Raw genomic sequence first — 26,593 nt, forward strand, 5'->3', positions numbered from 1 at the left:
TCTTAAGCCCCTTAAAGGATTTGAAAGTGCTTGAAACCATTAATACCTAAATCCTTACATCGAGGCCAGGACCACTAAATATAAGGTAAAAAGGGAGAAATTCGTCACAGTAACCCGGGAAATGGATAGCTGTTCAGGATGCAGGTAGCAGCACGTTTAATTAAGCAAACCTACGGAATCCCGGTCTCAGGAGGACGAAGCTACTGACCGTCACCGCGCAGCCCTGTGCATAGGTTCTCACAGACCCTAACTACGGTGCACGAGATGGGCATCGCGCGTATTCTGCTGTTACAGGTAAAGGCCGCGGTGGACGACTGTGTGCAGAGCAATTTAGGGGGTTTAAATAATTTCTTTAGGAGAGATCCCTACACTAAAATTACAGGATGAGCGACAATGAACGTTGAAAAAAACGTTGTACATATTGCCAAAATTGCTTTCCAGACTGGTTTTAAAATTAGCAAAGCCCAAATCCAGCCAATCGTTAACTTGGGATATACCCAAAGTCTCATTTATGAAATCAACTATTTTAGTGTGTCCTTCTGTGTGTGTTATGGGCTGTTTGGAGGGCTATAACCCCCCAAATTCATGTGTAAGTACTAACTCCCACTAGCTCAGAATGTGACTTTGTAAATAGGGCCTTAACAGAGAGAATTAGATTAAATGTGGTAATTAGGGTGGGCCCTAATCCAGTAACTGGTGTTTCTTTATAAAAAGGGATTAAGATACAGACATGTACAGAGCAAAGACCATTTAAAGACAGAAGATGGTCATCCGCAAGCCAAGGAGCGAGGTCTCTAAGTAAACAACCCTGCGCACACCTTGATTTCCCAGCTTCCGGTCTCGAGAAGTGTGAAGGAATTTCCTGTTGTATAAACCACCCAGTGTCTGGTACTGTTATTACAGCCCTGACAAATATAGTGTATAACGCTAAAAAAAAGTTGTGGTGGAAACGAAACTTGAAACTTTATTTTCTAATTAATGAATTTGAACATTTCCTCTTCTCTTGTGACTTGACACATTCACACCTCATTACTTTTTTGAATGTACAGTTCTTTGTCCTTTTGTTTTTTAATTGTAAAGTTTTCAATTTTCATGTAGTTAAAGCTGTTCCATCTTTACTTCTGTCATGTTTGTAAACTGAGAAATTCTTTTCAGAGGAATTCTCTAAAATGTTTTTAAGTTTTCCTGTTTTCTTTAAAAAGGAAACTTATCTGGAATTTTGTGATGTGTGAAGTGAAATTCTTTTGCTATTTTTCTCCATATCATTTATCACTTACCCTAACACAATTTATGGAGTAATCCTTCTATTTTTTAATGTTTTTGGATACTGCTTTAATTATATATTAACCTCCTATATAAATAATACTGTTTATACTCTTGTTCTATTATTCTAGCCTTATCCCCCACCCCATCATAGTTTTAATATTTGCAGCATTATAAAGATTGGGGCTAATCCCTTTTTCATGGTTACCATTATCATTTATTCTTCTAGATTTGCTTTAGAAGTATTATATCAAGTCTCATCCCTACCTCTACTACCACAATTGGAAATAGGATTTAATGGAAAAGAATGATCAGTTTTCTTTTCAATTCACTAGTGAAACAGTAACTAATCTAACCACTTTGCTGAACTGATGAAAAGTTCTGTGTATTCTAATTTATCTAATTACATGTCTGTTATTTCCTTAGACTGCGCTCCTGCAGAGCAGGCAGTGTCCAAAGCACCTTTGTATCCAAGCCTGGAAGAACCTCAATAAATTAATTACTATCTGCAAAGCACAATAAAGCAAGGTATGCCTGGACTAGTTTTAGCTGTTCAAAAATAGATGAGAATACATGTCTTCAGAAATACCCAGCAGAGAGAGCTTATAAATGTGTTGCTAAGTGGATTTGGAAATTCCCAAGTTCAACCAGGGTATAAATTGTTAACTGTTCAATTTGCCATTAACCAAAAAGTCTTCAAGCCGTCTACGCAACAGAGAGCTCCAAACCAAGGTCTAACAGGATCCAAATATTCTAATGCCTAAGTGCAGGTACAATTCTAGACTGGTGAAGGAGGTTTCAGGCATCGTTTGACTATACTGTCCCTTAAGCTCATCCACCTTCCTTTGCTGTGAAATCATGATTATCTGGCAACTTCTGGATCAAGGGTTGGCAAACTTTTTCTTAAAAGGCCAGACAGTAAATATTTTAGGCTTGTTGGCCATTTGGTCTCTATCACAGATAATTAATACTGCTGTTTTAGCACAAAACGGCCAGAGACAATACACAAATAAATGGAATGGCTGAGTTCCAAGATGTTATTTACAAAAATAGGTGGCCAGTCTGAGGGCTGTATATTGCCAACCTTGGGTCTAGATGGGAAACCACATTGCTTTCTTTGTAAAGAGAATTTGGGTTGATCCGCAATATTCCAGTCTTAGTGGTTTATACTTACTGCCAATTAATACATGGAACAGAACATCAGTCACCCAACTGCTGATGTGATTAATGTGAACCAGTCAACCCACTGGGAGTGGACAGAAATCAGTGTTTGGATCTTGATTCTCCTAGTGCCTACCATAGGCCCAAGGTGGGCAGCCAGTATACCTCCCTATCTATGAGATCTTTATGGCTATAACTGAGCACACATTATTAGAATGAGCTCTAAGAACCAAAAAGTCACCATATTGGCACCACTGAAAAAAAAATGGCCAAGTTTAGAATAAAAGTTGAGAGAACGCCCATCAGTACAAAAACATCTTGACCATCAGTAAAAGCCTCTCAAGAGTGATGACAAAAAAATTCAATGTTTGGAGAAGGAAGAGATCAGGTATAACAAGTGGCAAAACAAACTGGCCAAAAAAGAGGCTTTAATATTTCTAGAAACTAAATGATTAAGTTAAAAGGGTGAAACAAAGCATGAGGGCATTAGTAGAACTAGCACTTCAGTTTAGTGGGAGGTATAGATGCTTGTAACAAGAGGACAGCTGCAAGCTAACTCCCAAACTACAGTTAAGAATCAAAACATTAATTAGACCAGCCATCTGCAGAAATGAGACAAACCAAGAAATGTTATCAGTTTTAGGAATACCCTAAATCTAATCAAGGTGATCTAGGCAGTGAGAAGAACATGGTTCTTGATGAAATCAATGGTAGGGTCTGATAAATGGCCTGATTAGGTGAGAGCCCTATAGTAGAAATAATGCAGGAGAGCAGCTTCCATTTACTCACTACAGATCCCTTACTACATCCAGAAGCTTTACACATGATTTCATTTAATCCTCACAATAGTGTCATGAGGGAATATTATTATTATTATTTTTATTTTTGAGGAAGATTAGCCCTGAGCTAACTACTGCCAGTCCTCCTCTTTTTTGCTGAGGAAACCTGGCCCTAGCCAACATCCATGCCCATCTTCCTCTACTTTTATATGTGGGACGCCTACCACAGCATGGCGTGCCAAGTGGTGCCATGTCCACACCCGGGATCCGAACCAGCGAACCCCGGGCTGCCCAGAAGTGGAACATGCGAACTTAACCACTGTGCCACCAGGCGGGCCCCGGGAATATTATTTATAGATGAGAAAAATAAAGCTTGGAGATGTTAACTTGTCTAAAGTTACTAGTAGGGGGCAGAACTATAATTCAAACACAGACCAGGACCCTACAACTTCTGCTCTTAACCAACTCCTTGCATTTTTCAAATGGATCATCTTTAGAACTCTGTCCTGCAATATTTTAAAAGATATGCTTTAGAAAAATGTTCCATGGAAAGTTGAGTGTTTACTGTAATCCAGGACTTCTCTCGGCCTTTACTGTAAATCTAAAGACCAGAGAAAATAACAAATGGAGTAGCTGGCCTTTCTAGATCATTTCTTTATCTTTTCCTTCCTCTTTCCACCTGCAGAAAGTGAATAATTAATGGAAAATAATACTTCCAGGATGTGGACTAGATATGGTAGGAGTATGTAATTAAGGTGTTCAAAAATGCCTGGATTTGAGGTTCAGCATTTAAAAATAAATGTTTACATGTAATAAAAATTAAACAGGAGGGTTTTTTTTTTAACTTAAGGAAATACATTGGATAATAGTTATAGTAAAAAATATGCTCTAAGAATGGGAGTAAAAGTTGTTTGGCTCCCCTTGGTATGACCAACTCATAGAAGATCTTTGTTGTAAACAAGCAGAAAGATGATGCAATCTGTGACATAATTAAAACTGGGTAAACCACAATGGGTGTGTTGCTTGAATAGTTTGCCAAATATTTGTCCAGGTCTATTATAGCTATTGAGCAAATGGGTTGGCGTGAATAGTTATGTCCTTAATGTGTACATCATTAAGAGGTCGATATGTCTTCTCATTTACTGGTAACTTCTCCAGTTCATCTAGAGTCTCCAGACCATCTATTACCCTGAAAGAGAAATGACAGAATGTATGAAAATTTCCTCAGATTGAAACATAATATCCAAATGTCTATATCAATGATAGTCCCCTTAAGAGAAAAGGACCATGTTTCATAGTTCTTTGAATTGCCTAAGTGAGTGTACAATAAACTACCGATTTGATTTTCTGCCATAGATATGGGCCAAAATTCAGAAACAAAAATTCATTTTTATGCCTTTAGACAACCGTAGCAATAGATAGGAATATTCCACCTAAGTATCTAAAGGTTGTGTTCTGCCCCATTCACACAGCATAGCTACAAATGGGGCCAATACAACCAGTAGTAAGATTTTCATTGCTATAGGAAATACCCAGAGAAAGTGTGTAAGGATGACACTATTATCAGTACTGCCCTACACGGAACGTCTTGAAGAGGGTGGCCACTTTGTACTTTATTGTTTAAATATGGTGTTTTGACTTTTTGCTTCTGGATGACATCGAAAAGCGATAATAATAAAAATAGGAGAAGAGAAGATAGACAGTTAAGCCTCCTTCCAGCAAGCCCACTTCATGTTTCCACCAAGGAAAACCACATTGAGAGCTATTCTTTAAATATGTTCTGGAAAGTTAGTCTAAAACATTTGCTAAGAAAAGGTGGCTTTTTAGATTATACCTCTTAGTGCAACTCAAATCAATTCCCAAGACTTATCGTATGCACTTAAAAAAAAAAGATAACAGATTTACATTTTATTTAGCATTTCCACTAAAATGGCACTACAGTCAAAACCTTTTGATTTTACTCCTAAATGTAGGACAGTTAAGGTCTTTAAATTCTAAGTTTTAAAGACTTTCTCACCATCTGGGTCAGTAAGGGCAAGAAACAGAGGATACAGGAAACAGATCTCAGGCAAAAAAGGGCATGTAGAACTGAGGCAAGTCAGTCTAGCCAGGCATCTGGGACACAGGCCCCTGTGAGAACCAGTGGAAAGCTATGTACCATCTTCCTAGAAAAATGTGTGTGCATATACAAAAAACACACAATTTCAGGGAGTTAATGGACCTAAGGTTAAGAATCCTTGTTCTAAACGCTACAGTTTTGTTACAGATCCTATAAAATAAGTCCTAGTAATTACTGATTGATAATTCTGAATGGTGGGTTAAGGAAGAAAATAAAAGGAAGAGAACCAGGATTATTCACATAAAGGCTGTACTATTTCATTAATGTCATTGATGATTATTCTATAAATTAGACATAAGTATATCGAATGAAAAAAATTGTGGCATCTTCTATTTTTAATTAACCTAACTTGGCATCCAAACTGTTAAATAAAACTCAAGAACTGTGCCTTGGTTTACTGAGCATAGTAAATATTTGTTGACAAACTGATCTCCTCTTGGTTTATAAAAGCAATTCCCAGGTATAGTGCTTGTAATGGATATTCTGGCAGAGACGCTAAATGCTCCCTAGGATCCAGTCTCCCCCGTTTCTCACAGAAACCTGATTTTATGGAGAGGGCCAGTACATCCAGCTGGAAAACATCTCCTGCCCTCCCTTGGAGGTAAGAGGAAGCCACACTGCTAACTTCTGGGTCTTCCAGGAAAGCTCTTTAGAAAGTGGCTGACTCAGCTGGCAAGGACCTTCTGCCTTTCCTCCTCCTTTCTGCCTGGAACACAGATGTTCCAACTGGAGCTGTGCCGCCCACATTATTACCATGAGGTGAGCCTGAGGATGGAAGCTAAAGATGATCAAGAAGAAAGACAAAGGCACCTGGAACATTGGTGACATAATGGAACCACCATCCCAGTCCATCTTGTTTAAGCCACTGTTTTTCAGATGTTATTGCAAGATGCTCTTCTTAATGAAAACAGATATGTTACTATTAACTTGCATAACAATCCTGAAAAAACAGTACATGCCCTTCTTTTACAAAATAAGGAAACTGAGGCTCAGAGAGGCTGTAAGTTTCCCAAGGTCACAGTGCTGGTGAGTGGTGGACTTAAATTCCAGATATTTTTAGCTCTCATACTGCTCTTTCAATATTAGTTATGCTACTATCACAGCCACTCATATACATCCTTTGCATTGAAATTCCAAGGAAGAAAACCTTAACCAGAATACTCACTTCCCAAATACTGTGTATTTCATGTCCAAATGTGGCTGCTTGCCATAGGTGATGAAGAACTGAGATCCATTGGTGTTTGGGCCATTATTAGCCATGGATACAACACCTCTAACATTGTGCTGAAAAAGACAGACCAAAGTATTAATTTAACTTTTTATATAAATATTCCAAATATAGGACTGACACAAGACATGCGCTCTTTACCTTCCCACTATTTGAGGAAGCAAGGAAACATTTCATCAGCTTCTCTCTATTAGGGCTAACCCAAATGTTCAGTTTCTGTATTATCTGTATCTCTGTATATAAATGGTTTATACATCAAATCATATTCCCCAATTAATTTCATTTTCATTTTGCGAGAAGTACAGCCACCAACACTTTTAGCAATACCAATGTGTAATGGAAATAATCCTTACATTTATATTAAGGAACAGTGTGCTGGCATGAAACGATCAGGCAGATAACAAAACCAAAATCCGCATAATCTCATCACACATACACTGGACTCTGGCTAGTTTCTTTATCTGTAAAACAAGGGAGGTTGGACTAGTTCAGGGGTTTATTTGTAATCCAAATGCTCACAAGGGTCAGCAGATAATAAATTGACACTTGGGGAGAATGTAAACATCACGGAGTGGTGGAGTCTGGCAAAAGGAATAGTGTATCTCTTGCCTCCTGACCTTTACAAATTTTTTTTTTTTTTTTTTTTTTTTACAGATTTTATTTTTTCCTTTTTCTCCCCAAAGCCCCCCGGTACATAGTTGTGTATTCTTCGTTGTGGGTTCCTCTAGTTGTGGCATGTGGGACGCTGCCTCAGCGTGGTCTGACGAGCAGTGCCATGTCCGCGCCCAGGATTCGAACCGACGAAACACTGGGCCGCCTGCAGCGGAGCGCGCAAACTTAACCACTCGGCCACGGGGCCAGCCCCTACAAATTTTTTTAACCAGTGGCCACAGAGAATGCATGCGTAGGTCTTCCACCCACGAGTGGTCAGTTTATAACCCCATGACTGGATGATCTAAGGCAGGTCTTGTCTAGCTCTAATGTTCATGATTCTATTTGTTATGTAAGGGACTGTGTACAGGAATTAAAAGGACTTTACTGATAAGCTTGAAGACGTGACACAACCATAGTATAGGGAGGTGCCCAGATATAAAATACACTACAAGTAACTCCAATGATTACTATCTTAGCTATTCATCAGGGGACACCACCAATGAGACAATCCATAGAGATGCAGTCACATCAAGATATTACTGCTTTATTGTGTGCCTAAAAGGTGACCTCCATCAAAAAGAGTATTTCATACATAGATAAGAATATATGTACTACTTATGATTAATAAAATAAGCACCCATTAACCAATTTCCAAACTTTAAGACTGAAAATTTACGAATTGTTGCATAAGCCTGTGTGCTCCTCTCAGCTATTACCTCAGCCTCTCCAAGAGGTAACCACTGTTCTAATATCTTTATACATGCTTAAACAATATATTGTTTCCTTTTGCTTGTTTCTGAGGTCTATAAAATAGTATCATACTATCTATAGTCTTCTGAGAAATGCTTTCTACACTTAACATTATGTTTCTTAGATTCACACATGTATATGTAGCTGTGGTTCTGATTGTTTACTGCTGTATAATATTCTACTACTGAATATACTACAATTTGTCCACTCTATGATCAATGGACATTTGGGTTGATTTAGATGTTTGCTATTACAAGTAGTACTCTAGGAACACTCTTGTACATGTCTCCTGGTACACATGTACAAGAGTTTCTCTAGGCTAAGCATTTGCGAATGTAACATTGGGTCAGAGTACGTGAATATTCAACATACATTCTCAACTCTGGTATGTAAAATAATGGTTCCTGGCTGTGTAGGAATCACCAGGGAACCTTAGAATATAATGAAGGTTCTAATCAGTCCTACTGACTCTTTTTCTCTAGATTTAGTGGGGTAAGGCTCTAATCTTTTGTATTTTTAAAACTTCCACAGATGAGTCTGTAACAGCCAAGATTGAAAACCACTGGTATAGGATGACAGATTAGTGTTATGGAGGCAGTCATTAATTAATGCCTAAGAAATTATTTCTTTTCTAATTCAGGAAAAGGACACTTCAATATAACAAAAGTAATATCGCTTTATGATAGAAAAGCAAAAAGAAGATAAATTACTCCTAGTCCCACCATCCAGAGATAAACACTGTAATGAATTTTTTTCAGAACTTTTGCTGGGTATATTTTATTATTTATTTATTTATTTGCTGAGGAAGATTTGCCCTGAGCTAACATCTGCTGCCAATCTTCCTGTTTTTGTATGTGAGCTGCCACCACAACACAGCCACTGACAGACGAGTGGTGTAGGTCTGCACCTGGGAACTGAATCTGGACCACCAAAACGGAGCACACTGAACTGAACCACTAGGCACCAGGGCCGGCCCTGCTGGGTATATTTTAACGTAACTGAAATACAATATACTAAATTACATATTCTGATTGAGGAGAATTTCTCTCTTTTTTTCTAATTATAAAGTTATCATTCTATGCAGATAGAAAATTTAAAAGACCATATGATAAATTAACTGATGTCATCTCTGGGAAGTGGAACTGATTTTCTTTTTAAACTGGCATGCATTAGTTTTTCAATTTTAGACAAAAAGAAGATTGTTTAGAAAGTTTGAAAAATACAGAAAAAATATGAAAAGGAAATAAAAATCCCTAATTTTACCATGCTGAAGATTTATTTATACACACATCTCTTTCACCTAGTTGAGATGTACCACAGGCATTAGGTAAAGTTAATAGAGGAATATTCAAACATCTAACAGAAGATGATAAAAGTTGGAAACTGATAATGGACAATACTGCAACCAGAAGGTCTGACAGTCTTTCCTCCCCACTCTCAGAAAAGGCCAATGATTCATATAAAACATGAATTTTATGTGAGACATTAAGCTCCTCTGATGCATTACTGATTAAACATTTCAGGTTGGACCCAAAGATTAGCTCACGTAATATGAAGATCCATGTAATGGTGAGATTCCATTATATATTTTAGGCTAGAACTGATAATTTGTATTTTCTCCCTGACATCATTTATCAAGTGTGCAAAAACTACAAAAAAGTATATTTGTTTACTGATGACATTAACTTGTGTTACTACAATACATGTATCAAAGTTTCCAAATGTAAATAAGGCATGAGAAAATCGATTTTGAAGCACTAGGGTTATACCTTAAGATATTCACTGTATTCATCCTCAAATTTCTTGCCCCAGATACTGTTACCTCCTCTTCCAGTCCCTATATTACAAGACAAACAAAAGAAGTCTCTAATTAAAGTTGAAAAGTGTTCATTTTCTAAAACTTAAGGGCTAGTTTATAGTATAACTCTTTATATACAAATAAAATTTGATATGGCCTCTCTTCCTTCCCAAAATTTTACTTTACAGGCCAAAAAAATAAAATATCTCTACAGAAACCAAAAACCCTCCTTATCAATAGCTGTCATATTTTCGGGCTAGGTGCCAGTAGCTTCTGCTTAAAAGTTTCTTGCTGTGGTAAGGTAGCCCAGTTATAAAAACTCCGCATGCTTTTATTTTTCTATTCTTTGTCTACCTTCTTTTTCACACTATATACCCAATTCCCTAGATATGAATGGAATAACTTACCTGTTGGATCTCCTGTTTGAACCATGAAACCCTTGATATTTCTATGAAATATACAGCCATTGTAGTAGTTACTGGCACAAAGAGCCAAGAAATTCTGAAGAGAGTAAAAATAATCATTGAGAAATGATATAACAGAAATGCATTTAAGATAAAGAACCAATTGACTTTACTGAAAACACTATAATAGCATATTTAAACTATGTCTTTTAGACATTACTTTGGATGATGTCACTCCCCTCCTAAAACACTTGAATGGCTTCCTTCTGTTCTTGGCATAAAACACAAAATCCTCAGCAGATCCTAACAAGCCCCGCATGACCTGATCCAGCTCTGCATCTCCTGGGATAACCCCTTCCCTGTTGCTAACCATGCTAACCCCACCAGCCTTCTGAAAATTCACCCAAATAGGCAGGCTTCCCCACCTGGAGGCCGTTGCACCTGCCATCTCTATATCTGGAATGTTCTTTTTATATCTTTTTCCACGGAGATGCCTGCATTACCTTTCACACTAGGTTTAAGTATCACTTTCTTGGCTAGGCCTGCCCTCACCTGCTTTTAAATAATTCCTTTCCCATTATTCTTGATCTCAACACTTTATTTCCTTCAAGGCATTATCACCCTCTAGAATTACTTTTTTTCTATAATGAATTTTCCCCCCTACCTGTTTTCTCAGCCAAAATATTAGCTACATGAAGGCAATGCTCACAATGTCCAAACTCCATGATGTCTCTTGTTCATCACTATATTCCCAGATGCTGGCCTATAACCTACAATTGTTGAGGGAATGACTGTAGCTGATTTAAACAAGTGAAATAATGGATGGAATAGTTCTCTTATGTAATACCTAATGATTATTTAGGTTTCCTGAGGAAAATGAGCCAAAAGAAAGATACCAGTCACTCTATGGTTAGAGAAAAATTATCTACCCTTTCTTTGATCCACCTTTGACATCAGGAAGGTAAGTGGAAATTAGGCCAGAAATTAAGATGGCTGGTTTTTCCTGACGATGGTTTTATAGAAAAGTTTTTTTTGATATTGTTTTTTTAGGTTAGATGATTCAATTTCAAATGGTCATCCTGTTATATTAACTCACTTTTTAATGTACATAATGGTACTCACTTCACATGTTTTAGGTGTCCTTTCACAGAAGACTTCTATTTTAATATCACCTACATCTGTATGCAGTGTCACAGACTAGAGAGAGAAGATGAGAGAACAAATGAAATTTCCTCAGGTGACTTTATGCACTGTATTATTTCCCTAACTAGATATTAAAGATGACAAACTGAATAAAAACAGACAGGAAGAAACACCATTTCAGAGATGACCCACCCACATAGCAGCTCTGAGAGATAAGTTGTACTTCTTCAAAATTTATATCAGCAGTAGAAAAAAACGCCAGAAGACAAATATAAATATTAAGGTACAATGGTATTTCTGCTAAAAATTTGGGAGCAAACATTGTGATGGAAATAATTATTTTAAGTTTGAATTTTTCATCAATAAAAATAAAAATTATGTTAGTATTATTGATTAAATGGCAATTCACCAACATCATTTTTATTGAAAAATAAGACAATGATTTTTCAAAACATAGTTTCCACCATTTCCCTTATGTAACTTTTTTTTTTTTTTTGGCTGAGGAAGATTTGCCCTGAGCTAACATGTGTTGCCAGTCTTCCTCTATTTTGTATGTGAGCCACTGTCACAGCATGGCCACTGATAAATGAGGGGTGCAGGTCCAGGCCCAGGAACTGAACCCTGGCCACCAAAGTGGAGGGTGCCAAACTTAACTACTAGGCCACTGGGGCTGGCCCCCTTTATGTAACTTAATTGTGTGAGACACGGTTAAGAAACAGTTCCTTTCTTGACTAAAGACAAGAGACATAAAAAGCATCAGTGCTTCTAGATCCTAAATGTACAGCGGTAACCAGAGTACTCTTTCTTGCCTGCTTTTTTTTTTTTAATCTATTGTTTTGGTAGCTTAACTACTCCTTTTGTTTCCCCATTTCACAGAGGGGGAAAAGCCATTCTGAGGCTTCCTTTGTCATTTCTTTTCTTCTTACAGTAATATCTAACAGAGAGTATGGCCAGGCAGAGGACAGGAGTGTGTGTGTGTTGGGGGTGGGAGTAGGGCATTATTCTCATTGCTTTTCTTCTACTGTAAGCTCTAGTTGCCCACCTTACATCCAGACCAAAAGGATTCAATTAAAATGATCATGCCTGGCTATACTCTTCCTCTTCCAACTCGCCCTTTCCATCTCTATCTTGTAATGTCTTTTTCCATAAAAGGTAAATTCTGTGTGTTTTAGGTGAAAACAAAGAATTTAAAAGTAATTTTGCCACAACTAGAAGGACCCACAACTAAAATATACAACTATGTACTGGGGGGATTTGGGGAGAAAAAGCAGGGGGGAAAAAAGAAGATTGGCAATACTTGTTAGCTCGGGTGTCAATCTTTAAAACAAAAAGTAATTTTGCTTATTTGTGTTGTTTAGAATCATTTTACACTGGATGCTTCTACAGCTTATCATTTTTCTGTCTTGTCATTGAAATTTCCATGCAGTTTTATTTCTTTTGACTAAATTTCTAAAAATTACTTATAATGAAAGACATTCATAAGAATTCTATAAAACTTACCATTTTTCTTTTTGATGGTTTCAGGAAGTACTCTTAATTTCTCAGTCTTATCAAGAGAAGTTCAAAAATGAGTCTATTCCCAAAAGAAGAAGAATTTTCATTTTCCTCTCTTAACTCACATGTGCACAACTTCACTACATGTTAAAAAGAAAAAGTCTCAAAGAGAACCCCCCAAAGTAATAAAAATACGGTTATGGAAGTGATGAGGAGATGCTACCAGACTCACGCCCCTCAATCTCCTACTGCTCCTGCTTACTCTTCTTCAGGTCCTCCTTGGATCCCCACAAGTCAGGTACATGCCCGCCCTGGTCTGGGCGCTGGGCGTTCCCTTTGCCGGGAACCTTGACACGCAGACAGCTCTACCGCTGCTTTCCTCACCTCCAAGTCTGCTCAGGAGTCAGGTCTCATTGACCTGATAACTCTATTCAAAATTGCCTTCAACCTAGTACCTGCCCTATTTCCCTTTACCCTAGCACTTGCCACTAATATACTATATCCTTGACTAATTTATTAAGTCTCTTGTTTCAACAATACCCTCCCCGCCCAGAATGCTCACTCAAAGCAGCCCAAGAACTAAAACACACAGCGCTCAGCAAGTATTTGAATAAGTGAATGGAAGAATGAGTGACGTTACCGCGTACTTACTTAGCCACTTCGATCAGCACAATTGTTAAAACAGAAAAGATGCAATCGCAGGTGCGCCCACGGGTCTGTAGGTTTGAAATTAGTTTCTTCGGGCCACCGGAAGTCAAATACGGCACCCATTAGAGAGAACGCCCCTCACCTGCTCGCCTCCTTCTACCTCCCCCCGCCTCCCTCTCTCAAACCAAAAGGACTAGAAGTAGAGAGAAGTGTCATTTAACCCCACCTGGAACACTTTTGACCGTGAAAGGGAATTCTTTTAATAATTACACTAGGACAACAAGAGTAACCCGGAACTATTCTGGGCAACCTCTACAAGTGCCTCGGGGTTCAGATGTGAAATGGGAAGGACCACTTCCGCCCGGTCCGTTGCCACAACGCCAGGAGGTTCCGCGCAGCACCGGAAGTGGCGCCAAGGAGCGCGCCTGGGACTGGTGAGTGTTAGGCGATCTAAGTTCCCGCGTGGGAAGGTGAGGCCTTCGCGGCCGGCGTGGTCCGTGCAGGTTGCGGCTGTCATGGGGGTGCTGCAACGACAGGAGGCAGGAGAGGAGACAGGGGAGGAAAACTGGCCCCCGCGCGAGAGCGTAGGGCACGGTGGGGCAGGGGTCCTGAGTCGGGCTCTTCATTGTCCTGGAAGAGGCCTGAAGTGGGACTGCAGTGAAAGTGGATGAGGTAAGAGGGTGCAGTTCTCAGGCTGTAAAGTGGGCCCCGCTAACGTTACTTAACAGTAACCATCAGTGCCGTCGCCAGGCCAGGCATCGTTCGCAGCCGTAGGGACGCTCCCCCGACGGTGCTGTGGGCTGGGCTCTCCATTCTGAAGCGGCGGAAACCGCGGAGCTTAAGTGATTGGCTGCGCAGCTGGGGCCCTGGGCGGCAGTCTGGTTTGGGAGTCGGTGCTCTTACCCGCCAGGCTGTGCCGCCTCCTGTTGTTAATTCTGGCTTCAAGCTACGCGGCGTCCCGGGTTCCTAATCTCTGAAATGGTGGGTGTTCTGTTGTCGCCAAGTGCCCTTTCAGATAGGACACTAGATAACTCAGAACTGGCGTGGTACCCACTGGAGCTTCATTTTCGCGCTTGCCAGATTTAGAAGACTCTGGAGAGTAGAGTAGTATCAGGGCGTGGAATCTGGAGAGTAGACGTGTTATAAGGACCCTTAGAAGACCTTCCAGGCCCCGGGCTCCAGTGGTTTTTGGAGGCACCACATCACAAATCATGTGTTGAATAAGTACTTACACCTCGTATTAAGTATTTTTGCTGTAGAACTGTTGAAAAAAATCTGCTTTTGAAATCATTGGGTTATGAATATTTCATTAAATTTACAATTGGCTATGCTTTGTTGCTAGTTATCGTGCATACTGTGAAATGCTTTTCTTCAAAAACAGAAATGCTCATGGATAGTAAACGTGAGAATGGCATTGACAGTGTTATTTTTTGTGTTGGGTATGGCTCTCTCAGAGGTTACAGACTGTGTGGGCAGAGTGCCCTCCACCGGACCGCCCCCTCTCCCACCTACTGAGCCTGGCCTTTGTGTAGCAGGTGTTGGTTCCGGGGGCAGCAGCTCCTGCCTTTTCCTGCCCTGCTGCCCATCCGTAGCATGACTCATCAGTACATCCCATGACTCTGGCTGCTGGTAAAGCACTTAACTTTTTAAAAATATTTTATTATTTTTTTTGTAAAACACTTTAATGCCAGTATATGCCACCCCAGCTCCAAAGTCTGCTGTGGTGGGCGGAGGGGACTGTGTCAGTCTGTTTAGTAAGCGAGTAGTGCTATCCTCTGTTGGTGATACTGAGATGTATGAAAGATAGTTCCTGTTCTCTGGCAGCCGTGGCATAGACACACAGGAGTGTAACGTTCTGAGAACATCAGGGCAGAGACCGGGGAGGCCTGGAGTGGGAGACACTGGAAAGGAAGGTTTGTCAAGAAAAGCTTTATTTAGGAGGTTGAAGGGGACTTGGAATAAGGGTAATATTTAGAGAAATGGAGACGGGAGGAGGGTGGTTGAAGCAAGGGTGGGGCTGGGGAGGCGGGGATGAACTTGTGTGTTATGTACCAGGCTTGTGCTCGGTGACTTACGTATATTAATCCATTTGCTCCTCTGATGGCCTGTGAGGTAGGTTATGCTATCTCCATTCTGTAGATGAGAAAACAAGCTCAGAGAGATTAAATTACTTACCTAAGATACCATTTGCTGGTAAGTGGCAGAGCCAGTATTTGAGCCCAGGTATGTATGACTATAGCTCTTTTGCCCATTTGCTTTGCTACCTCAAAGGTCCAGGCCTGAGGTGTACATGTGTACCATTTTCTGTGTTTTGACTCCAGATACTCAGTTTTACCTCATTTCTGTATGTTGTCATCTCGTGTACACCTGCTCCCCACAACGGTTCAGCTGGTCCGTTCCCTGATCAGCACTTCTTCCCGTTCCTTCATGGATTTGAAGGCTCTCCTTTCCTCCTTGAATGACTTTGCGTCCCTCTCATTTGCTGAGAGTTGGGACAATGTTGGATTACTGGTGGAACCAAGCCCACCACACACTGTAAACACCCTCTTCCTGACCAATGACTTGACCGAGGAAGTGATGGAGGAGGCGCTGCAAAAGAAGGCGGATCTCATTCTCTCTTACCATCCCCCTGTTTTCCGACCCATGAAGCGCATAACCTGGAAAACCTGGAAGGAGCGCCTGGTGATCAAGGCTCTGGAGAACAGAGTTGGTATTTACTCTCCTCACACAGCCTATGATGCTGCACCCCAGGGAGTCAACAGCTGGTTGGCAAAAGGGCTCGGTGAGAAGACTCTTCTTTCATGTTTAATATTTTCCCTACAGATGCTTTGAAATTTTAGAATGTCTTTCCAATAGAGCTTGAACTGCTGTGGGGGAGGGGACCATTATTCTATTTTTATTTATTTAAAAATAACATTGGGGGGCCAGCCTCTTGGTGTAGTGCTTAAGTTTGGTGCGCTCTGCTTCCACAGCCTGGGTTCATGGGTTTGCATCCCAGGCGCAGACCTACACCACTTGTCAGCCATGCTGTAGCAGGTGTCCCACATACAAAGTGGAGGAAGATTGGCACAGATATTAGCTCAGGGCTAATCTTCCTCAAGCAAAAGGAAACAAAAAAAAGATGGACAGCAGATGATAGCTCAGGGTGAATCTTTCTCAACAACAAAAAAAATGTTGGGGCTGGCCCAGTGGCGTAATGGTTAAGTTCACACGCTGTCTTTCGTGGCCTGGGGTTCGTGGGTTCAGATCCTGGGCGCAGACCTACACACCGCTCATCAAGGCATGCTGTGGCAGCATCCCACATACAAAATAGAGGAAGATTGGCACAGATGTTAGCTCAGGGACAGTCTTCCTTACCAAAAAAAAAAAAATCATGTTGCTGAAATCTGGCAGTTAAATTGCATTTTAAAAATGACATTTTTATCCATAATGAATGAGGAGAACATAGGAAATCCTCATTGCTGGACTGAGCTTTGTGGTTCCTCTCTCATGTGGCACAGTGCCTAGCACCCAGGCACTCCAGAAATGCTTGTTAAATTGAATCGAAAGCCCAGGCCTCTCCAGAATATGCTTCACATGTCAGTCAAATAGACATCAGAGTTTTATTGAAAGCTTACTTATGCCCAGCACAATGAGGGAATTCATTGTATGTGGTTGTTTTTTTTACTTTGAGGAAGATTAGCCCTGAACTAACATCCACCACCAATCCTCCTCTTTTTGCTGAGGAAGCTTGGGCCTGAGCTAACATCCGTGCCCATCTTCCTCTACTTTATAATTCTGAAAATAATTTTGATTTTGTATGTCCATAATAAATCCCTACATTATGGAAACTGTTGGATGTATATGTGTGTATATTATATAAGCATCCGAGAATTAATTTTTAAAAAAATACTGATTTAAGTTTTGCCCATAATAGTTTGTCTTTTTAATTTAAAAAAAAAAAAGCAACCACCACAAAATCTCCATTTCCCCACAATTTTTTTTCCAGGAGCTTGCACCTCCAGGCCCATACATCCTTCCAAAGCTGCCAGCTGCCTCACGGAGGGAACGCACAGAGTAGAATTCAGTGTTAGCCACACCCAAGACCTGGGCAAAGTCATTTCTGCAGTGAAAGGAATTGCAGGTGTTTCTGTCACTTCTTTTTCTGTTAGGTACAGTATATCTTTCTCTTTTTTGTGTGTATTTATTGTAAGGATCTTACAAATTCTGTAAGCCTGGTCTTCAGGTTTGAAACAAATTGTTTTCCCGGGGCGAGTTTGCAAAGCAGCACGCCTCTCATTTGCATGTGGGTCCTCAAGAAGGAGAACTATGGGATATTTTCAAAACAGTAAAAATGATAAGTAACATTTATTGACTATTTTCCGTGTGGGAGGGATGATGCCACACGTTTTACATGCAGTGTTCCTAATCCTCTGGCAGTGTTGACAGGGCGTTGTTTTACTTTAGGGCATATAGATAAACCCTAGTGATACACAGAGAACATGGGTTTACACTGATGAGTTCCCAGCAAGGCGGTGAGTCCCAAGCACTTTAAAGGAAAAATACATGAAAGTGCCTCTTAGGAGGTCATTTATTTATTTAGGGCAGAGGTACCAAAATGTTGCCTCATTGGAGATTTTCTTTTAGGCTAATTTGTCCTAATACCTGTTGAAGCATCATAAACGACAAGTTATACAAAGCTGGGATTTAATAATTATTTTAAAAACAAGCATAAATATAATGATTTTTTAATAAAATGGAAATCTATGTCAGCCTACGCCAAAGAGTGGCTCTTTGATGAGTGATTCTAAAGTAAGGATTATAGAGACCGTAAAGTCATTGCAAATGTCCTTTAATAGTATTGGGGAATTTCAAGAATCTCAAGAAAAATTATTTATAGCACTTGGCGTAGATTCCAGTCATGGATGTCTTTTACCATACTGAAATACTTTGTACAAACTGAAATTAAAAGAAAATTACACAAATAAAGCATGAAAAATTCAAACAGTGCACAAGTCCTCCTCGTCCCCTCTCCTCAGTCCCAGTGTCCTCAAGTCAAGTCATCGTTTCCTTTGTTTTCAGAGAAGTGGATATCTTTCCAAACATACAGGCACACGAAGAAATGTCTAGTTTTGTTTTATTACTTGTTTTCTTAATTAAATGGTGTGCTGTATTTGCCTTTTCAGCTAGAGTGTCTCAGGGGCCTTCCAGAGCTGTGGTGTGCCAGGCCTCTCCGCAGTGGGAGGACGCACTGCAGCCCCTTCGAGCGCTCCTCTTCCTCACTGACGGACTTTTTTGTTTCAACTCATGCGCAGTTAGTTTGGTTCCAGTTTTTCCAGATAATGTGTGGGATTTACCATTAGATTGGGGTCCAGGCGTTGTTTTTTCTTTTCAGAGCCACGCAGATGATCCCAATGTTGACACCTACACTTCCAGATTATCTTTTAAGGTGTCTTTTAGTTCTAGAATTCTATGATTATAAATAGAGTTTATAGTTAAATACAAAACTTTCTTGCTGCCAGTCTTTGGAGAGGCTCCAGGGCATTGCTTCTCAAAGGGTGATTTGAGGACTCTCTGCATCATTGTTAATGGGGTGCTTATGAAAAATGCAGAGTTTTGGCTTCATCCAGGATCTATGTAATTAGAATGGGGTTTGTCTGAGAATCTGTTTGGGAGATTCTTGTATTCAATGATGTTTGAAAATTAACTTCTCTGGGTTTTAAGAAAATTCACTTTGCCCCAGCCCCCTTCATAGATCTTCACTTTCACTGGATCTGTAGAAGGGTCCAGCAGCTGTCATTTTAAGAAGCTAGTAGGAGATTTCTTGTGCACAACTGGATTAAGAACAGTTCCAAAACAGCAGTTTCAAAGAGAAATCCCTGGACCAGCCAACTTCTCAGACCCTGCTGAGACCTGCTGATCAGAAACCCTAGGGGGGGGCCCAGCAATCTGTTTCACTAAGTCCATGAGGTGATTTTGAGGCATACTAAAGTCTGAGAAACATTATTTTAGAAAATAGATTGGTTTAGGTTAAATCCTAAATTCCATATAAATCTAATCTATGATAGGAGGTTGTAAACTGTGGATTATTAAAATACATTTTGTTTATATTTATCCTAAACCAACAAGTGACTTTGCTTCTAGGACTGAGGATGAAGACCAGACACGGATCAGTCTGAATTGTACTCAGCAGGCTTTGATGGAGGTTGTGGCTTTTCTGTCTCAGAACACACAGCTTTATCAGAAGACTGAAATTGTGTCACTGGAGAAGGTAATCAAAATGTCGTATATTGTGCATTTTTGTTTGGCAAATTCATTTGTAAATTCTTAGATCAGCAATCTATTAACTGCTACCTAAAGAAGCACAAGGCGGTGATGAGACCATAATATGCCTTGGGAAGTATATTGAGAAAGGGAGCTATTCCAGGAAGAAGGAAATGCACTTGTCCTAGTCCATTTAGACTGCTGTACCACAGTCTGGGTAGCTTATCAACAACAGAAATGTAGTTTTCACGGTTTTGGAGCCTGGGAATTCCAAGATCATGGCACTGCCAAATTTGGGGTGGTGTTTGGTGAGAGCCCGCTTCCTGGGTGGGCACACAGACAGTGCCCCTGCCTGTGTTCCCACTGGAAGGACGAGGGCTCTCTGGAGCCTTTTATAGAGCGCCGATCCTGTTCACGTGGGCTCCTCCCTGTGACTTAAGCTCCGCCTCCTGATCCCGTCACCTTTAGGGGTTAAGATTTCAACATATGAATTTGGGGGACACAAACGTTCAAACTTACCAGTACTTGAGGGTTAGAGACTCGGTTATAGGGTTACAGGGTCTGTCTCTTATTTTATATACTCTCTGCTTGGACCATTTTATTCACTTCTTTTAGCTTGATAGCCATTCTGTTGATGGTCCCTTTATCTTTACTTTCTGGCTCAGGCTCAGAATGCTTTTTTTTTTTTTTTCCTTCCTAATACCCCATATTAGTGGGTATTAATATAAACAGTGAAAAAAAAAGCACATTATTTCAGAAATAATTTTCTAATTTCAGAGGTAGTTTTCTAACTTCTGTTTCTCTTCAGCCTCTGCTTCTGCATACTGGAATGGGACGGTTATGCACACTGGAAGAATCTGTCTCCTTGGCCACCATGGTTGAGCGAATCAAAAGGCACCTAAAACTGTCTCATGTCCGCCTTGCTCTTGGTGTGGGGAGAACCTTAGGTAAATGTGTCTCCTTTATTTGTCCGGTCTACCTACGGATAATGTTGGGCAAAAGTTGAAACTCTTGGTTGTGTTACTGTAAGTGATGGGAATCGCGTTAGCAGCTTCCATCAGTCTGGGTGGGCTAGCTTATGCCATGCTCTAACCTCACTGGCTTAAACGAGGTTTACTTCTCAGTCACTGTCCGCGTTCATCTTGAGTCAGCAGGGGAAGGCTGCCCATTGTAGACTCGTTGCTGTTGCAGAGGCAGAGTTTTGGAGGGTCTTCAGCCATCAGTTAGACATTCTAGCCTAGAAATGACGTCTATTACTTCTGTTCAACTTATTGTCCAGAATTAGTCACATTGCCCAACACGACCCAGGGAGGGCACGACGTGCAGTCCTACCATGTGCCAGGAAGAAAGCTGGAAATTATCATGGCTCCGATTACAATGTGGTCTTGCATTTTACAATACTGGTGATATTTTACATGAGGTGCTACTAAGTGAAGCGATGCACTGCAGTTTCTGAGTCTTGTAGCTTTTCCCCCATACTTTCGGGACAAAAGGGATGACGGGAACATTCGTTGGACCCCTGCGGTGAGCCCAGCGCTATATTGAGTGTCCTGAGTACATGAGTTCTCACTGCAAAGGCGGGAGTGGAATGCAGTTGTTATGAGTGTGGATTCTAAATGCCTTGGGTTCAAATCTTTCAGTCCCATTTGCTGCATGACTTTGACAAGTTATTTAACCCCTCTGCGTCCTGGTAGCCTCATGTGTAAAAACTGTGGGAATAATAAAACCTGAGTCATCAAGGTGGTGGTATAATCCACATGACGGGGCCCAGTGACTAGCACACCTCACGTGCAGTAAATGCGAGCTGTTGTTAGCTCTGTGGTTGGAGTTATTATTCCCATTGTACAGGTAAGAAATTGAGGTTCAGAGAGATAAGTAACTTTCCCAAAGTCCACAGTTGGATCAAACAACTCATGGGAGTTAGCATCCAAAGAAAATGGATGGCAGAGATGAGAAGTGGCTTCTGATCCGACTTCAGAGCCCCCCTTTTGAAATGCCGGTAATGGAGTGACCACTCATGGAGCATCCATTCGAGAAACTAGTTGCCAAGTACTTGTTGGATTTTGGCTTGAAAGTTTCTATTTCACTCTGCAGAAGATGCGCTGTTAGGATAAATACAGTATTAAAAGTGTGTGTCAGATCCATTTGCAGCCCTCCTCTGACTAGCCCTTTTAGTTCCACAGCTTCCTTACCTGAGAACACAGGTGGTAGCTGCCTGCCTCTCCCTGTTGCCTGGAGCCCTGGTGCGGTCGCTTCCCTGGCAGCGTCGAGGGAGGCGCAGAGCTGCGCTGTCTGCACTCTCTGGTGTGCCTTACGTGGGCTTGTGCAGCCACGTACGCCCGAAGGAGTCATAGCCCTGCCTTGAGTTAGCTGTGCAGTACCAAGGGATAATCTGTCTATATGAGGACACGTTTTGTTATTTTTAAAAATTTGGTAAGCAGAATTCATACACTGGTTCTGAAACCTGGAGTGAAATCTGCATTACATTTAGGCTTCTTGGTACAAATTACAATGTTAAAATGAAGGGGAATTGGAATGAGTTGGTCTCCTGTTTCCTTGTCTTGAAGAGTCCCAGGTCAAAGTCGTGGCCCTGTGCGCTGGTTCTGGGAGCAGAGTCCTGCAGGGGGCGGAGGCCGACCTTTACCTCACAGGTAGGACAGCCTTGCGATCTCTTTGCCACCCAAATGTGTTTTGAACTGAACTAAACAGGAACTACACCAAAATTGGGGACAAACCATATTCTTTGTGGAGGAAAAAAAATCATTTAACAATTTGTTATTAGCGTATCTGAAAAACTGATGTTCAGCATTTATTTAACCTGCCTTCTTCCTAAACATGACTCCTCAGATTTCATATGTCACTTATGGAACACTCTCTACCTGGTCACCTTAGCTAAAAGATGGTTCCTTTTACTCAGCCCTAAACTTCATCAGTTCCTATCAGTTCTAGCTCTAAAATCTTTCTAGAACCTTCTCCCTTATGCCCATCCAGCATCATCTTCTACTTGAAGTACTTTATCAGCCTCTCATCTTAATCTTCCACACACTCTCCCCAAACTAACTTTCGCAAGTACAGATTGATGGTGTATAATATTATTCTGGCTAAAAGCCTTTAGTGAGTCCCTTATCTGTCCTGGAGGAGCCCAGACTTCACCCTGTCTTGCAGCCTCTGCGGATGCTGACCCTCTGGCTAGAATGCCTTTTCCTGGCCCCTTTGTGCTTCTCCTGATGAGCTCAAACATCTCTCTACCAAGAAGCGTTTGCTGACACTGGCCGGCCTGCCCCAATGGACGTGCCTTCCTCCAACCCTGTCACTGCGTCCTTACCCTCCTGTAGGCCTTTCCACTGGACAGTAACTGGCTTCCAGGCTGGGCACAGTAACTGTGTCCCCAAGGACAGTACCTGATAGGTACATGGCCCATCATTCCTACATAGGAGCTGGAGACCCTGTGTACACTTGCCACCAGCTGCACTTCCACCCCTGCTCCTCCCCAGGTTTGGGAGAGAGGGACTTGAAGATTGCTTTCTCACTTCTAGGACCAGGTGCAGGGGTCTTAACCCTCTGGCCGTTTCCTTGGCTACTTCTGTGCCTCTCCTGCCCCCACACCTGTGCCTCGTTGTCTAGCGCACACTCTTAGAAAGGCTGCTGCACTTGAAACATTGTCACATCCTGAAGGATTGGTGCAGCGTCTGAGCAAGCCGGAGTCCTTGCTCTGACCAACCGAAAATGTACGTGACTGTTACCTCTTTCTTTTCTATCCTTCTGAAGATGTAGGATTTTTATAAGCCCTCAAACTTGTACCAGATTGAAATAAACTTTCAATGTGTAGGCAATTTGAGGGAATATCTTACAGCGTGGTGCGTGACTATTTTAAACCTAATTAGCATTTTACTTTGAAGGAATTTCAGGCCTATAGAAAAGTTGCAAGAACAGTACAGTGAACTCCTGGATGCCCTTCACCCAGATTACTGATGGTTCTATTTTGCCACATTTGTACATTCTCTCTCTCTCTGTTCATATTATATATGTGTGTATATAAATATCAATATTTATGTATTAACTCCCAAAACCATTTTGTAATAACTTGCAGACATGATGACCTTTTACCCCAAAATACATCAGCATATATCTCCTAAGAACAAGGCCATTCTCTTATATGACCATGGGAACAGTGATCAAATTCAGGAATTTAATATTGTTAAAACACTTATTTAGTACACAGTCTGTATTCAACTTTTGCCAATTGGTCAAAGTTTGTAGTATTTCTTTTTCTGATCGATATCCAATCTGTGATCACACACTGCACCTGGAGTTGTTCCTCAGCTTTGTGTTCAGAGCATTGACATTTTTGAAGAGTATAGGCCATTTGCTTTGTAGTATATCTCTCAGTTTGGAGTGTCAGATTGTTTCCTCATAAATAATGAGTTTTTTTTACCTTTTTTTTAATTATAAAGCAATATGTGCATAATTAAATTCACACAATTCCAAAATGTTAAAATGTCCTTCCAATCTGGTTACTTGGGGAAACAGGAAATATCTTTCGTTTTTTGTTTCTTTTTTTTTGCTGAGGAAGATTAGCCCTGAGCTAACATCTGTGCCAGTCTTCCTCCACTTTATATGTGGGATGCTGCCACAGCGTGGCTGACAAGTGGTGCAAGTCTGCGCCTGGGATCTGAACGTGCAAACCTGGGCTGCCAAAGTGGAGTGCCAAACTTAACCACTACGCCATGAGGCTAGCCCCAAAAATACCTTTTTATCTGGCTAACTTTAGATGTCTCTGATCAGTGAGGCATCATTTTGAATATAACTTCAGGGATGGGAAGCAACAGCCGAAAGACCAAGTACAGGCCTCTGCTGACGTTTGCCCTCATTCCTTGGAGCTTGGCATGGTATTAGGTCGTTAAAGGTCATGTCTCGAAAGATCAGCAGACAGGGAGCTTGCTCCTTGCAGATATAAATTCTCTTTCATTTGCCTTTTCTTTCCCACAGCCGCCATCGTGAGCGAGCCTTCTTTCCTTTGCCTTCGGCTCTTACTGCGGGGTCTTCCTGGGTTTCCCCACTGTCATGCCTTTCCCCGCCAGTGCGTGGCGCTCTCCTAAGGCGTGGCTTCCAGCCAGGCCACCTTAGTGTCTCCTTTACTTTCCCTTACTGTTACAGATGGCGATGAAGTGGCACATATTGTGGGGAGGGGGACCTGAAAATTTTGGGGGGGGAAACCCTTTTGTTCCTAGAAACATTTTTTCCCTTAGTTTTTATGCCTTATGTCTCTAAATATATCTCAAAATTATGCTTCATTATGAATAAGCCAAATTGTGCACAATATATTTTTGCTCTTAAATTAGAAGTCATCAGATTTTAAAAATTGAAAACATTTGAGTTTTCCCAAAATCTTTTCCCAAAAGATGAGATCCTCTTCTACCAGTAACTTCAGAATGTCTAGGAATTTTGCCTAAGTCAAAGGAAAATACCTTGTTTTTAATTTAGAAAGAACTTTAAGTTCATTTCACCCTTATGAATCAGTCTAGGGTTGGTGCTGAAAGTTTTGGTGTTCACAAAGCATGAAGGAGTCTTCTGGGACGTATACCGAGGATTTTCTTGATATATTTGTTATTTAATACTTAAGTAAGAAGGAAACTTGCTGAAAGCCCCATTTTACTTAGCAGTGGTCATTTTGTTACGGAAACATTTTGAATGGGTGTTTTTTACAGGTCTGTTTGCAGTGTTAGATACTGTTGGATGTGGGAGTTTGGATAGTGGGGTCTCCCAAAGAGAAGGATTTTCAGTAGGATGGCCTCTGTCCTTTTTAAATTGGAGGACATGTTAGATGTCTACTAAGTCTAGAATGACTAGATTTATATGAAAAGTTCTGCTGTATTCTATTTGCTTCATACAGAATGCAAACTTGGTATTTCTCCTGTTACAGTTCAGCATTCCACAGACTCTAACATGTATTTGCTCTTTCCTGTGTTGGCAGGTGAGATGTCCCATCACGATATTCTGGATGCTGCTTCCCAGGGAATAAATGTCATCCTCTGTGAACACAGCAACACTGAACGAGGCTTTCTTTCTGATCTTCGAGATATGCTGGGTGCTCACTTGGAGAAGAAGATTAATATTATCCTGTCAGAGACAGACAGGGACCCTCTTCATGTGGTATAATGCATACAGGAACAACAGGATGACACAGTCCGCAAATTGATTGGCACCCAGCTCGAATGCATAATATGAATCAGTGGAGTTGGTTTGGTGTCCTTCGGAAGAATGTCTTAGAATGTACATTATCAGGGCCGGCCCCATGGCCGAGTGGTCAAGTTTGCACGTTCTGCTTCGGCGGCCCAGGGTTTCACTGGTTCGAGTCCTGGGCGCGGAAATGGCACTGCTCATCAAGCCATGCTGAGGCAGCATCCCACACGCCACATCTAGAATGATCCACAACTGAAAATAGACAACTATGTACCAGGGGGGCTTTGGGAGAAAAAGGAAAAATAAAATCTTAAAAAAAAAAAAAGAATGTACATTATCATTTCTGGTCTGTTAACCTGCTTCACCAAATGTTCTATAGCTCATAAGATGAAAACTGCACCATAACTACCATTAAAGAACAAGTGTTCATTATAAAGGACAAACTCAAGAATAATATTGATGTATGAAGTATATATTCATTATAAACTCGAGGAAAGATCGACTAAAATCTTTTTACTTAACATGCTTATAATCCTCTCCTTAGTTTAATTATAGATGGGATGTGCCATTCTCGAGCTCCATGCCCTGGATTAGTTTAAACACACACTTTAAAAACTTGGGATTAGAGCACTTCTTTCTGGGTGGTAGCCTCCAGCAGTGATAAGGTCTGTCTGTCCTGTTCCTGGGTCACTAATGTCCCACCTACATTTCAGAATCAGGATGAGA

At 40.9% G+C, this 26,593-nt stretch overlaps 2 protein-coding genes across 44 annotated transcripts; one reads left to right on the forward strand and one right to left on the reverse strand.

Annotated features, from left to right (window-relative positions):
• Positions 1 to 938: 938 nt before the first annotated feature.
• PPIL3 (peptidylprolyl isomerase like 3) lies at positions 939 to 13,849 on the reverse strand. Of its 4 annotated transcripts, none has more exons than XM_008506488.2 (7): positions 13,445 to 13,849; positions 12,800 to 12,872; positions 11,279 to 11,353; positions 10,160 to 10,253; positions 9,724 to 9,791; positions 6,488 to 6,606; positions 939 to 4,392 (listed from the first exon to the last, which is right to left on the reverse strand). In XM_008506488.2, exons 2-7 carry the CDS (start codon positions 12,800 to 12,802, stop codon positions 4,266 to 4,268), a joined length of 486 nt encoding a protein of 161 aa, XP_008504710.1. In that variant the 5' UTR covers positions 12,803 to 12,872; positions 13,445 to 13,849; the 3' UTR covers positions 939 to 4,265. The 4 variants fall into 4 exon arrangements, with proteins under 4 accessions (XP_008504710.1, XP_070436756.1, XP_008504711.1 ...); XM_070580655.1 differs by having other exon boundaries at positions 13,668 to 13,784; XM_008506489.2 differs by having other exon boundaries at positions 12,800 to 12,933; positions 13,445 to 13,779.
• NIF3L1 (NGG1 interacting factor 3 like 1) lies at positions 13,717 to 26,192 on the forward strand. Of its 40 annotated transcripts, none has more exons than XM_070580638.1 (10): positions 13,813 to 13,875; positions 14,977 to 15,070; positions 15,266 to 15,354; positions 15,581 to 15,664; positions 15,763 to 16,223; positions 17,430 to 17,592; positions 19,565 to 19,691; positions 20,493 to 20,631; positions 22,252 to 22,335; positions 25,659 to 26,192. In XM_070580638.1, exons 5-10 carry the CDS (start codon positions 15,788 to 15,790, stop codon positions 25,841 to 25,843), a joined length of 1,134 nt encoding a protein of 377 aa, XP_070436739.1. In that variant the 5' UTR covers positions 13,813 to 13,875; positions 14,977 to 15,070; positions 15,266 to 15,354; positions 15,581 to 15,664; positions 15,763 to 15,787; the 3' UTR covers positions 25,844 to 26,192. The 40 variants fall into 40 exon arrangements, with proteins under 40 accessions (XP_008504709.2, XP_070436739.1, XP_070436738.1 ...); XM_070580637.1 differs by having other exon boundaries at positions 13,815 to 13,875; positions 14,974 to 15,070; XM_070580633.1 differs by having other exon boundaries at positions 13,816 to 13,875; positions 15,558 to 15,664.
• The last annotated feature ends 401 nt before the right edge of the window (positions 26,193 to 26,593 follow it).

Source organism: Equus przewalskii, chromosome 17, assembly GCF_037783145.1.
Source record: "Equus przewalskii isolate Varuska chromosome 17, EquPr2, whole genome shotgun sequence".
Lineage (NCBI taxonomy): Eukaryota > Metazoa > Chordata > Mammalia > Perissodactyla > Equidae > Equus > Equus przewalskii.

Coding starts and splice junctions, on each gene's coding strand:
- PPIL3 (XM_008506488.2), bottom strand. Junction 9,792..10,159: donor TCAAACAGGAGATCCAACAG/GTAAGTTATTCC, acceptor CTTGTAATATAG/GGACTGGAAGAGGAGGTAAC. Junction 6,607..9,723: donor AATACAGTGAATATCTTAAG/GTATAACCCTAG, acceptor TGTCTTTTTCAG/CACAATGTTAGAGGTGTTGT.
- NIF3L1 (XM_008506477.2), top strand. Junction 17,593..19,564: donor GTCACTTCTTTTTCTGTTAG/GTACAGTATATC, acceptor CTTTGCTTCTAG/GACTGAGGATGAAGACCAGA. Junction 22,336..25,658: donor GGCCGACCTTTACCTCACAG/GTAGGACAGCCT, acceptor CTGTGTTGGCAG/GTGAGATGTCCCATCACGAT.